General features: G+C 38.6%; 1 protein-coding gene across 16 annotated transcripts in view; it reads right to left on the bottom strand.

Annotated features, from left to right (window-relative positions):
• MARK3 (microtubule affinity regulating kinase 3) overlaps positions 1 to 13,749 on the bottom strand; it is a 62,774-nt gene that overhangs the window by 22,547 nt on the left and 26,478 nt on the right. For all 16 annotated transcript variants that reach the window (XM_042047708.1, XM_042047711.1, XM_042047709.1 and 13 more), the window contains 9 exons: positions 13,231 to 13,296; positions 10,661 to 10,731; positions 5,442 to 5,498; positions 4,307 to 4,543; positions 4,088 to 4,207; positions 3,277 to 3,376; positions 2,908 to 3,020; positions 1,982 to 2,135; positions 271 to 488 (listed from right to left, as the gene is read on the bottom strand). In XM_042047708.1, coding sequence (XP_041903642.1) covers positions 271 to 488; positions 1,982 to 2,135; positions 2,908 to 3,020; positions 3,277 to 3,376; positions 4,088 to 4,207; positions 4,307 to 4,543; positions 5,442 to 5,498; positions 10,661 to 10,731; positions 13,231 to 13,296 — 1,136 coding nt within the window. The remainder of the gene's footprint in view (positions 1 to 270; positions 489 to 1,981; positions 2,136 to 2,907; positions 3,021 to 3,276; positions 3,377 to 4,087; positions 4,208 to 4,306; positions 4,544 to 5,441; positions 5,499 to 10,660; positions 10,732 to 13,230; positions 13,297 to 13,749) is intronic.

Below are 13,749 nucleotides of genomic sequence, written 5' to 3'. Positions count from 1 at the left end.
GAGTAATGTAACTACCTTTTTTTTTGTTTACTTTTTTTAATACCCAAAATATGTCTGTTTACTAAGAGCTACTAATGCTAATTATGAATACTGACTACTTCAAGACTGTTAGGAGGTAACTTGAATAGCTGACATTGCAAGGGAGAAAATACCTACATTTACTCTTGATAAATGACAGGTAGTATCAGCACCACTGAGAAATCACAGGTTTAACACTTTTTAACTCCTCAAAAAAATTCATGGTTTTGATAAATAAACGTTTCTACTTACACTAGGGACAGCTGAACCTTTCTTACGTTCAGGAATATCAGCCTTATTGGGATTGCTGGCATTTCCAAGCATTGGGCTAGCTGGTGCAATTCCTCTTCCTGCAACAGCACTACTGCTGGATTTTCTTGACTGAATTCCTTCCTCTTTGAGGTCACTGTCTGTAGTGCTAGTCTGGCTTCTTTTGGGATATGCCACTACTGAGGGGATGGATGGTCCAGCTTAAAAAACAAACAAAAGAAACAGGAAAAGGATTTTTCTTCTCAGAAGTTCAGTAACTATTTTCCACCACAATGGAAATATATTCACACATGAAACAACACAGTTAACACTGAGAATCGGAGTTTCAAAAAGATAATAAAATTATTGCAATAGATGTATTTCAGAAGACAGTAAAATACTGTGAAAAACAAAAACCTTGCAAGGTGAAGATACTACTTGATTTCCATGAAAGTTTCATTAATTTCATGAAGGTTTCTAGTTTGGCTTGCTAGGAAAACCCTTCGGAGTCATCCTAGACACTTAACAAGTAACAGACTCATTCAAACCACGCTATCCCCCATTAGCACAATACACTCTTCAAGCCAATTTCCTGAGACAGGCACCTTGTGACACAGCCCTGGAGCACCAGCAGCACTGATGGCTGTTGGTCTGTGCTCCTCCAACAGCCAGAACTGGCAGTGGTTCCCCACCACCCTCCCCACGTGTGCAGGAACAGACAACTGCTCCTGACACCTGAGAATGAGGAAGCTCCTTCAACAGTGCCAAGCTCCCTCTTGCTTTAACAGGTTCCTGGACACTGGGTAAAGCCTGTGGGTGGTGTCAGGATTGTGTTTCTTGACATCTCACACCTCTGAAGAGGATACATCAAGTTATATCAACTTCTTAGTGAAATGTTTTAATAAGAATTAATCAAAAAGTGTATGTATATACACAGACAAAAAAATACATATAAATACATAAACATATAAATATATAATACATAGCTAAAACATGTTTTAAAAGTATCAAAACCCCCAGTAATTAGCATCCCAGAAGACTCCCCAAGGAAAGCAACCTCTGAATGCACTCGAGGTATTTCAATGTAGGCCTAAACGGTGATTCCTTTCATGAGTTAAGTGTCTGAGCAGGAGGATGTTTAAGACATTTAAAAAATCCTAATCTACTATATTGCACTCTCATTAAGCAGAAGAGTTGTAAGTTTGTCAGAGTCTTTGTTCTTTAGAAATTGAATTCCTGCAGGACAACCAAGTGACACTACCCTCAGGAAACAGGAAACCAGAAATATTGGCAAACTGATTATTTGTTCAAGTTTTAGACACAAGCTGACCTATTAGTGTCAAAAGAAAACAAAAGCTGAACAGACATACAAGAGCATGGGGGAGGAGTGCTGTGCTTTTCATGAAAAAGGGGTTGCAACATTCTCTTCAATTTGTGAAACAAGACTTTGCCAGCACAGTCAGGAATGTAAGGGACAACACAAGGCAGAACAAGAGAATTAAGTTGGTGTATTCAGCATTCCTCTAAAAGCTCTTTTGAAGGCTTTATAATAAAACCAATTAAAAAATCAGTTATTCACTAAAATATTTAACCACCATGCTGTGAACCACGCTGTTGTCACCCTCCTTACACTTGGGGGATGGAGACAAATCCAGAAACCAAGCAGAACTGGAAGTCACTGTACTCTGCAACACTGAAAATGAGAAATGCTCACCGTGATCACTGTACCGCCGCTGTTTCTGGCTAGAAGATATGCTTCTCTGAACTTTGTGATGAGGAGATTGTCCAGTGCTATTATTAAGATCACTACTTGGCCTAACTTTGGCAAGTGAAAGATTGCTGCTGGAGCTTGAATCACTTGCATCCAACTACAATACAAATGAGAGTATTAAAACAAGGAGTTCAGACAAAACAAATTAAAACATCCACCACATTCTGGGAGCAGGAACAGGGAGGTGGAAGATGGCTCTGCTACATGGGAAATTAGTGATGGCATGGGCAGTTGCTTAAGAGGTCCCACCTTCTTTGAGGTTGTACAACTGTCTTAGGTAAAACTCAGTGGAATTTGCAGCTCCTCAAAGGATAATCAGTAAAGAAAATCCATTTGTCCTTTCAGAACTCTCCCCTCAGATTCCTAAAATCTCCAAGGTTTTAACACGAAGAGACGATACACTTTGTAGAGGCCACCACACCAACTCCTCCAGCAGAGGAACCAAGACCAGCTTACTGATGCTGAGCCCTCTCAGCAGCATATGGAAAGGTAATCTACAATGCAAGAACTTTTTCAGGTTGGTCAGTCCTGCTCCTTGGTTCTCTTAAAATAGTTACAGCTGGCACATTCACACTTGAGCTCCTAGACTTGCCAGGACAGTAACTGCATACAAAATTCTTCAGAGGAGTAACTGCTGAGCAAACAGGGCAGTTCTGGAGGGCCTAAAGGCAAGACTTTACTCGCTTAAAATCATGTGAGAACAAATCTGCATCACTTGGACTGCTGATGACTAGAACAACATGACTTTAAGTGCAATGGATTTTTGTGCAGGAATGCAATGCCTATAGTAACTGACTTAATTTTTGCTTCTAAATTTGCTAAGGACACCTTCTGATTTGCTTCTTTGCAGTTTTAAGAATGGTACTTACCTCTGATGACTTCCTTCCTAGCAGTAAGTATGTAGCTGTGATTTCATCATACTTCATTTTACTAAGGGATTCCTGAATTTCTTCTTGAGAATATCCCATTCCTACCATAATATCTAAAACCAAACAGACATTCTGTAAGTAAACAGAAATTCTGATGTTCCAGCTGGCTGAGTGTTCAAGAGAAAGGATGGAACATTTAAAGAATTAAAACAGAATTATTAATTTTGAGAACATAAACCTGATCAAGTATCAGTTTTAAAGGATTGGTTACTTTTTCCAAATGGCAAACAAATACAGAGTGGTGGTGGAGGAAAAAAGCCCCTCCCACATCATGCAAATTGTATCATACTCTGGAAAGTACTTACTTACCTATTCTTTTCTGGTCCGAGATGTCTAGTTCTGGTTCAACAAAAGGTTTAAGTTCATCCTCCTCATGCCCTGCATTGATCCACCTGTCCTTCATAATTTGCTATGAAAAAAAAAGGTTTTGTTAGTACAGTACACTTACCAGCAAAGAAAACAAGCTGTGGGAAGAACAACTTCTCTATCTAACAAACACTAAGGTCTTTCCTAGTTTTCATGTTCCAGAACATTCCCAGCACTTATTCAGTTTTGCTTTGCTCCAGTGAGGAGAACCAACTACACACATCAAGCCAGGCTGCTCCCCAGTCAGCTGTATTCCAGCTCACAGCTGAGGGCCAAAAGCCTGCAACGCAGACCAGGAGCAGTGTGACAACTTCGACATGTCTTGGAATTCCAAGCTCCACCAACAGAAGTCCAAGGAAGCCCTGTTTTGGCCTTTTCTCCTCCATGATGGTATAAAAGGCAGGCAAAAGGCAACTACAGCAGCCAGTACCTCCAGTTCCCAACTGAAAACGTGGAAAACAATGTGGTGGATCATCCATTAATGCAGGAATCCACAAGCTAACCACCAAGAAAAGTTATGTGACATAGAAAGTGTAGCGACACGTTGATTTTGAAAGTAACTGGAGTCAGGTGTGTTACAACCCCAGTAAACAATATCTTTAAAAAGAGTCATGTGTTTTTGTCAACAATCCCACCTCCAGAGCCCACTCCAATTATGCATAGGAACAGTTTGGCAATAATAAGTTACAGCTCAAAAATGCAGTTTGCAAAATATCAAGTCTTGCTTTGTGATGCACCTTATTTGTGCCATTACCTCTAGAGTGCCTCTTTTTGTTGGGTTTAGCACCAGGAAACGTTTGAGGAGGTTTTCACAGTCTGTAGACATGTAGAAAGGAATCCTGTATTTTCCCCTTAGCACTCTTTCTCTAAGTTCCTTGGTAACAGAACAAGAACGGACAGTAAATTGTAAGCAGCAAGTCACTTAAAATATTAGATAAAATATTAGATGAACATATATTCTAAAAAAAGCTACCTTTAAGTTCTGTCCATCAAAGGGAAGAGATCCACTCACGAGAGTATAAAGAATAACACCTAAACTCCAAACATCTACTTCAGGTCCATCATATTTCTTCCCTTGAAAGAGCTCTGGAGCAGCATATGGTGGGCTGCCACAAAAGGTGTCCAGTTTATTTCCGACTGTAAACTCATTGCTAAAACCAAAGTCAGCTATTTTAATGTTCATATCTGCATCTAGCAATAGATTTTCAGCCTGGAAGAGAAAGAATGCTTTGTAAGATTAATAAAATAATTTAGAATGCTATTGGTTGGTTTTACTCATTCTTAAAAGGCAAGAAGCTGAAATGCCTGTTAACATTCCATGCCTTGCCAGGTCTTTAAGTGTGCTTTAGTCAATCATTAGCATATCCTGTTTTAAAAATCTCTGAACAATGGCTTCAGACTGTGGGAGCTGTTATACTACCTGAAAACTTCTTACCATCTATTTGTTTTCTCCACAGAAATGCATCTTACATTTTGATCTATTCAGATGAAAATAAGATATAGTCTCACAATCCATACTTGACAGCATGTGGTATTCTTGCAGTAGTTTGGTAATAAACATAACCTTTAAACTGTTTTCACGTGTTCCTTTTTTTTGGTGGTGGTATTGCTTTTTGCTTTTTTAAGTTACAATGCTATGACAGGTTGAACAGATTATGTAGCAATACTATTAATATAAAAGGCACAGTTTAAAGAAGAGATATGCTGTTTCATGTCAAGCTACAAAGAAGCCATACTTCAGTTTCATCATCACTACTGGTAATTCACTCTGTTCAACATCAACTCTTGTCATATCTCTATAAAATTACTACTTAAAAAAAAAAAAAGATTTCTCAGCTAACATCAGATCTGCATCAGATCTTAATGTGACCACTGGGTGAGAGGCTATCTTTCAGCAGACATTAAATGTTTGCATTTAAAAGCCTTATAAATCCTCTTCCTTTTATTTAAAATGGTTCTAAGCTGGAAATATTTCTCAAAACTTGCTATAACATATGTAAAAAATAAATCAGAAAGCTGAGTATAAACTGTATTTTATACACAATAAAGATCACACCCACAGGTACAGAGCTGACACACATACACTGCACATACTTTTTCTTACTCACCTTGAGATCTCTATGAACAATATGCTTTTGATGGCAATACTGCACTGCAGATACTATCTGGATAGAAAACAAGCCAAATTATGTAAGTGACATCTCAAAGAAGCAGGAGCTTTAATCAAAGATTTCAACATTTATTACTGAAGTTGACATGAAGTTTTCCAGTCAGAGCTACATAACCAACTCCTACAGTGACCAGCATATTTGGGAAAAAGCTGCTGAATAACTTCGATATTATTTGATCTATTTGGTTTCTCCTATACTTGAACGAGGATTTTGTTTTTCCTGTGTGGCTAATTATAGACCAGCAGAAGCAATGACTTTCAGAAAGGTTACTGAAGTATTTCCATTCCAATACTGTATACAACTATAAAAGCTTTCCTCCTGGACTGAGGTTTTCCAGGCCCTCTCCAAAGGTGATTTTTTCATGCCATGCCAGAGAGAAAAGGGTAAGAAATTGGCTTTAGTTACTTGAGAAACTACTGGGAAAGAGGCTGTTTGTCAAAACTTATGCAATGAGAAGCAACTGTGCATCTGACAGAGATCTGCTGTCTAAGTGCATACGGTTTAGTGTATTTTCTATACCATAGCAAGCTCAGTGGAAAAACTCTCTTATATCTCTCCAGTGTAACGGAATAATTTCTTCTATCATAATTTCAAAATATCGTAAAGTTTTTCCTGCTTCACATAGCAAACCTTATAAGCTATTTACACAGTGCAGTGTCCTAGTACATTGCTTCTTAGAGTCATAAGCATTGCTGCAGAACTTCCCATGTATGGAAAAGCTGGATAAAGTATTATTCTTACATGATCACAAATGCAGTCAAATGCATTTTGTCATGCATGCATGGTCAGAATTGAGGCACTTAAAATAAGTGGAACTGCACATACAAATGGTAACTACATTTAAATAAATGTATTTTCAGTCTTCATTCAAGCATAAGAAGACTTCCCTGGCAGAAAAATGAGGCAGCATTACCGTTACAAGAAAATAACTCATGATCAGACCACCAGTTTAGTGTAAGGATCCTCCTGTATTGGTAAGGAGCAAGGGTTCTCTCCCTCTATTTACAGCATGTGAAAGTTATTGGTAGGTTCTTGGTAGGTCAAATAACTGATGCAGCAGTAAATTTTGTATTTGAAACATAAGCACCAAAGTGATCTTTGCATCCTGTATTACTGAATCACTCACATGCAAAATGCCACCTTAGAAACCATGCAGACTATGGAAAGTTGAGGTACTATTCCATTCCCTACGCCTTCATTCTGGTTTTGCTTGTTCCTTTCTGTACTGGTTCCCTCTTTCAGACTCCAAGTTCAGCTTTTTACAGTTGCTGAAACTGCCAAAGTGCTCCCATGCCACCACTTGTCCCATCCTTTTGGTTTCCCTTCCTTTTCTCTCTGCTACCATTACCTCAGTGCCAGTCACAAGCTCACTCTGCAGGGGCTTCCAATGCTGACAGCATGACAAACACCTCACGCTTTATTCAGGTTTGCAGAGACACAGCACTATTATCATTCACTCCTGAACTGCTTTATTGTGACTGCCTAAGAGCGGAGGTTGAGCAGATGATCAATCAGTAGCTTCCTTTGGAGATGCTTTTGAACTCCTCTGCATTGCAACAGGATGGCACAGAAGTGAGCCCAATCCACATGAAGGGAAATAATGCAATGTGTAGGACATTAATAACTGAAGAACAACAGTCACAACTGAATGAAAAATAGCACAAAGCATGGCTGCACCAGACTGAAACCCTTGTATTCCACCTTCCATCACTGTTTCCATTGACAGCTCCCTCACTCCTAACCTTCTTGTGTGAGGAATTTTCTGATGCTTGGCAGGTAAGGAGAAGAGAGGAAAAAGCATCAGAGCTTTTTGCTAGAAGTAACAATTGGAGCACTGAAATACTTTTCTAAAGAGTGATTTTAAAAATCTGTATAAATGTAAGTTTTGAAGAAGTAGCTCTCTAGGCAGAAGAACCATTCTCTATAAGGATTAAATTACAAAAGGATAGCTAAATGACCTCTCAAGGCCCCTTTCACACTGCCAGGAGCATTCTGTTGCTTTGCTGCAACACACCAATAAGATGTAGTTTGTGGATTTTTTAATTTTCCAAGATCTGTCCTAACATCTATTGGCATTAGAATTCTAAACTGCTTCAGTAGGGAAACAGTGAGAAGACTGAAGAAGGCCAGATCTCATGGCTTGCAGAAAGGAGAAAGACTTAATATATACAAATTTAAGACTTGCTGCTCTACATCATATTTTTCTGTGGAAAAAGGGTGAGACTGAACCAGAACTCCTTGGAAGTCTGTAACGGAGAAGATGAACAAGGTGACATTACGAATGCAAAACATTCTCAATTGGAATTTCTCACACATAGCTACACAAAAGGAGTTTGAAATGGAGAACTGTATAGCATCATCGTATTTTTAGACTTTGTACCTTCTCCTGTGTTCCTTGTCAAGTGCAACTGGAATAATATGATTACTGTCTTTTACATTCTATTTTCCGGCTAAACACCTTACATATGTGTAACAAAATGGACTAAAAAATAGTTCCTTTTTATTTTTAACAAGCAAAGAAGGGAGAATTACTGAATTCTGTTCTTTGCCTGCTAGAAAGGAAGTGTCTCCTCAGACAAAACACAAGTGTTTGACCCAGAAATCACATCTACTGAAAGAAGAAACATGATCTGAAAACAAGATATAATACAACCTATTGTAAGAATTAATCTCAATACCATGGCACAACTGTTTTTCAGTTTAGAAAGAGCCACTGTCTGCTAAAACAGTTAATGAATTTTAAAAAAAGAGACTATTATGTCATAAGTCTCTATCTAACAGAGAACAGCTGCACTACATCAGATAAAAGGTCTGCAGAGTGTATTCTTCCTCCAACAATGGCCAAAAGCAATACAAAGCTATTCTGGGACTACAGCAAGGTGAAATGAATAGTTTTACGACCTGTGAACCCAGCAAGATCTAGTTTCCTTGTTTCCTTTGACACTGTCCCTCAGCCTGAGCTTTAGCATCTATAAAATGCCAAGCTCTGATCAAAGTTACCTGACTTTCGTCCAGCACGCATGCTCTTCTCTCTAGAAAAGCCCAATCAACTTGTGCTACAGTTTCTCTCCTCTGCTTATTTCTAGGGTTCTCTCTTTTTTCCCAGGAACTAAGGCTTTTGAAGCTTTCAAGAACCTCCCTTCTTTGAGATCAAGGTCCTCTAAAACTGCTTGAGCTCAGCAGCCAGGAAGTCAGCTGTTGGGGGAGGACAGAGCACAGCTGTCTGCACCAGGAGACTCGCAAGAAAAAACTGAAAAGTGTACTCCAGTGCGTACAAGTGAGGCCATCTATGTATCTTTATAAACAGCACTTATTCTACTGAAATACAAAAAAAACCCCCAACAAACCAACTCAAAAAATCATCAAGCTGAGAGTACATAAACCCAGCTCTTGATGGGTCAAATAACCAGCTCAGCAGGTAATTCCCTTTTAGATTCTTTTCCGCCACATTTCTCTTTGAAAATGAAGCTACATATATCCTGTACTACCCACATTATCCCATAAAATTAAGCACTAAGTGTACCTGTAAAACATGTTTGACCTGTTTCTGTAAGTTTTCACTTAAAGGAGAGTTAAACTGTTAGAAAAAAATAGGTATTAATTGAAGAAACGTGCAATTTCAATGTAGTTACTGCAAGATCTTTTTCCATGTAGTTCCTGATAAAAGAAATTGTGGACTGAGAGCAGAGACTGTATCAGCAGAAGTTTTCAATATTGACATCTGAGAGAGAACAGTCAATCCTCTCAAGTTACTCTGAAGCTCTTCAAGTGACATTACAAAGGCAACAGCCTGGGATTTAGAAGAGATGGCTGAAGTGGGAACGACTGTTCCACATCCCACTACTTGTACTCCAACACAGCACAGAAGCATAAACCAGAAACCTTCAATCACAAAGGAAAGCTCTCTACCTACCAGAATATGAAAGTGAAGGAAGCAGTTTTAAAAAGACATGTAAGACTTTGCTGAAGAGTAAGAAAAATCTTCTCTACTATCAAGCTGCATAACTCCAGTAATCACAACTGACTTCTGGGGATATGAAGCCTGCAGCTGCTTTTGGGTTGTTTTGTTGGCTTGGTGGTGGTGGTTTTGGCGTGGGTTTTTCCCCCCAAAAGATTAAAAAAGGGTAAATACAAGACTTAAAGAGATGAGAGAAAACAAAGGAAAGTTATTAATTTAGTTCCTGGAAGTCTCATATCTTATATCAAATTTTTTTTATTATGAGTGTGCTTAAGAAGTGGAACTGTCAGAGCCTCCCCTTCCAACATGGAAACTGACTGACACATCACTGCCATAATCCAGCAGTTTAAAACCCCTACATACCATTCAAAAAACCACTCTTGTCCCTACTTGTTATTTTGAAGTGTCACTAAGCTGGAGCATGATTTTGACATTTATTATTTTCCACAACATTATCTAGGCTATCCAGTGATCAAAGGGAATAGGCATTCATAAATTTCTGCACAAGAGCAGAAAACAAGTGTATCAGACTGGTCAGATCTGAAACTCTGTATGTCACAAGAGCAGACATTTCGATTTAAATTAGTTATGCAAAAATATCTGGCTATGTTCAGTACTGCTTTACTGTAGAATGGAAATGCTTTTTACAGATCAATGAAATTCCAACATCTTGGCAGGGCTAACTTATCCATCATAAATAAAGCCAAACTAGCAAGTCTAGGAATGACTTTTCCATGACTTTTTAGAACAACTATTAAACAGGATCTTCTCATGTAAGCAGATGGATGTGAATGGATCCTTATCACATGCACTGTCTGCATTTTGAAACTGGCCTGTTTGTAGCCTGTTACATTTGAACAGCTTCCAAAATGTTACAGACCTGCTGAGCTAAGGACATATGAACTCAACCTAGAGGAAATGTATTTTGGAACGGAATACACTTCCAAACCAAGTAGTCTCTGTGTTCTGGTACTCCTGGACACCCTGGCACTCAGCACTAAGGAAACCAGTACCACTGAACAGACTACTGACTCCTTCAAAGTACTACTGTGACCTCAGTTTTTTCTTACTCAGAGCTGCAGGCCCACAACATGCTGAACACTGCTGTAAGTCAAATGCAAAGGACAGCTGTTTTACTCATTTCAGCATTAAAAACAGGGGTGAGGGGAAAGCTGATGTATGGGAATGTTATACATACCTGTCTAAATTTAGCTCTAGCCTCTTTTTCCTTCATTCTTCCATGTGCAACCAGATAGTCAAACACCTCCCCTACAATTCAATAACGAGATACATTAATGCCAATTTCAGAATGTAGAGATTCCTCTCCAGCAGTTGCCCACAACAGCTTCACCAGAATGACTGTACTTCAAGTTTATGATTACAGGACAGCTCAAGAGAACAAGGCACAACTGCTGTGCAATTTACTACACCATCATCTCTTTTACAAGAAAATAATGAGTGACTGGATATACACAAAGGAAACCATTTCCTTCCAATTACTTAGGATAGAAACTGAGCAGCATACTTCTGTTTTGTAAACAAAGATGACATCTACCCCTTCACAGACTTTCTCACAGGAGTTTCTTTTGCTTCAGAAAAAAAAAAAAAGCTTCATGTATGAGAACAGTTGACGGTACCTGTAAATAACCATCATACCAACAGTAAAATTTTAATTTGTGCACGTGTATAAAATGGCTCTAAACAAAATCAGAAACCTTGGCTTTAACCTAGGCTTGGAGGAGATATCCACACGAAAGGTCAGAAGAATGAGCACAGCAGGACACATTGATATAATCCCTCACATAATGATCATACCTATAAAATACACTGAACAAGCCCACTGTTTATGGCTGTGGATGACTAGAGATTACTGAAGATCTACTGTGTTTCAGTTTTTCTCCTCTTTAATCAATACAGTCATTTTAGAGCACATCAATACAGACTACAATGTTTGAGCTTTAGGTGCAGACCACTGGCCCATAAAACACTGACATGTTTGTGAAAGCATGGGAGATTTTCTTTACTAAAAACCAACAGTCAAGTACATAGGAACTACAAACACAGAATAATAACACAGTTTTAAAAATTCCTCACTAGTATGCAACAACCATAAAAACCTCAGAAGTGGTTCAAATATTTAAACATTCCCTACTGAGCAAGGAAACACGGTTTTGTAGACAGCCACCTTGCAAGGGAAGAGCTGAATAACATCATATTTATTTTTTTAAAAGAAGCAACTCCACCAAATTGCAATAAAAAAAGGAGTCACACCGCAGGAAAAGCAACAACTGAGCCATCTGAGGGAATGCCAGGACTTCCTATAAAATAGTCTTCCCTCTGCAGTGTATTCTTTAATACTCAACTCGGATAACTCTCTCAGCTGTATTTCACAGCTGTTTCCTTAAAAAAACCTTGAAGCAGCAAACCTGAACACTTCTTCACAATTCAGGGAAAAAGACACCGGGGAAAAAGTTATCCCCAATTTATGTGAAGCATTGCAGCTGTAGCAACAGTGTCTTTCATCCTGCAGCCAGAGTTCATGTGCATCACGATGACCTCTGCCTTGATAAAGAGAACATACAGGAAACTGATGCCTGTCACTATGATTACCAGCCATTCCTGTCTTGCACAGCATGGCACATCAAAAGGTGGGCTCTTGGCCTTTTAGACCAGTACAATATTTATCTCTCCCCTATCACTCTATGAAAGGTCCTCCCTCCTTTAGAGAGCCACTGGCCTTTCTACCTCCTAGAAGCCAATCACTAGATGGCAATAGGACTTCACTTTTAAGCTTAGAACCATCAAACAGCACAGAGGTGTCTCTACAAACACCTGTACTAGTCAGCATTTTAATGGTGTAATACCCACTCTGTTCCTGTTTAGGCAAATCTTGGCTGAGCATTTAGGAAGCTGCTGGAAAAAAACACAGGTGGGCACAGAATCTTGCCTTATTTGTAGCAATTGATTAAACTTCACATACTCTAATGTCAGAGTCTGAATTGCTAATTTTCTCTGAAAAAACATCTATCTCCTTCCTAAAACTAAAGGAAGGTCTCAACTGTTTGAGATTCCCAGATGCTGGTGCTCAAGGGTCACACTGACAAGCTGAGTGATATTAAGTTCTAGCCAGCAAGGAGTAATTTAAGCCTCAATACCTTAGCTCTGGCTCTGGTGAAAATATCTGACACTTAACGATGTGCACTTTTCCATCCCCTCTGCAATCAGGAAGAGCATGTAAGTTTCTCCTAAAATGGCACAAGGCTAAGCCTAACAATTGTTGACAGTAGAAGGCCTGTGATTAAGAGATGTAAGATGTCATCAACATCTAAAAACAGAAGTTGCAGTGCTCATGCTTTTGAAATCAACAGTTAAAGAAACACAGAAATGTTTCTTCTGAACATGTTTTTACCAAGTATTTTACATAAAACAGGACACCAGAGGTTGAGAACTTAATATAATAAATTGAGAAGGTTAGTATTTGTTATGGGCAGGAACGATCAGTGGCCAAGAAAAGATTCCCAATTAATTTGTGAAAACAAAGCAAATGTTACTAAGTTGCAGTAAGTTCAGAAGCTGGTTTTACAAGTTACATTTATTATTTATGTTGACCAAACAAGTCCCAGTGAATATTAAAGATTTTGCTTAATATTTTACACTACTTTGACATAAATATTTGCTGAAAAAGAAAGCAAAACTTTCAAGAAAACAAGTGCTTTCTCTCACTTGGCAATTTGCTTATGCGTGTCACTCCAGGAGAGAGGTACTTACCACCGCTTGCATATTCCATTATTAAATAGAGAGTTTTTTCAGTTTCAATGACTTCAAATAGCTTCACTAGAAAAGAAAGACATTTAGTCATCAGTTAACTAGCTGCAGAAGCATTATGTTAACCCCCCACAGAATTCTGTGAGAGAAAAATACCCGAACTGTTTGCTTGTCACTTGATAGTATCAGACTATTTACTCTAAAGAAGCTTTCTGTCTAATGTTCCTAAGTAGAAAATACTGTTAACACATTTGGTCAGCTCATACAGAACAACATTCTCAAGAAACAATACTTTGCTTCTGTTACACAGGAACATAACTAAACAGAACATGCACAGATCTGAGCATTGGCAATAGCCATTTTTGTGCACTGAACTGACACACGTGGTGACAAATCAGTTATCAGTCAGTCTGCTGACAGTCCCATAGCAATACCACATCATTTAAAGGTATAAACTTCAAAAAATTCTTGACCACTTCTTGGTTTTGGTGTATATGCTAATTTTTAATGAGACCCTGAATT

The sequence above is a fragment of the Corvus kubaryi genome, unplaced genomic scaffold (assembly GCF_017639235.1).
Source record: "Corvus kubaryi isolate FWS band 111438036 unplaced genomic scaffold, C.kubaryi_AGA036_p1.0 66, whole genome shotgun sequence".
Lineage (NCBI taxonomy): Eukaryota > Metazoa > Chordata > Aves > Passeriformes > Corvidae > Corvus > Corvus kubaryi.
The sequence above is the reverse complement of the archived record's forward strand: the minus strand, read 5'-3'. Positions and strand labels throughout refer to the sequence as shown.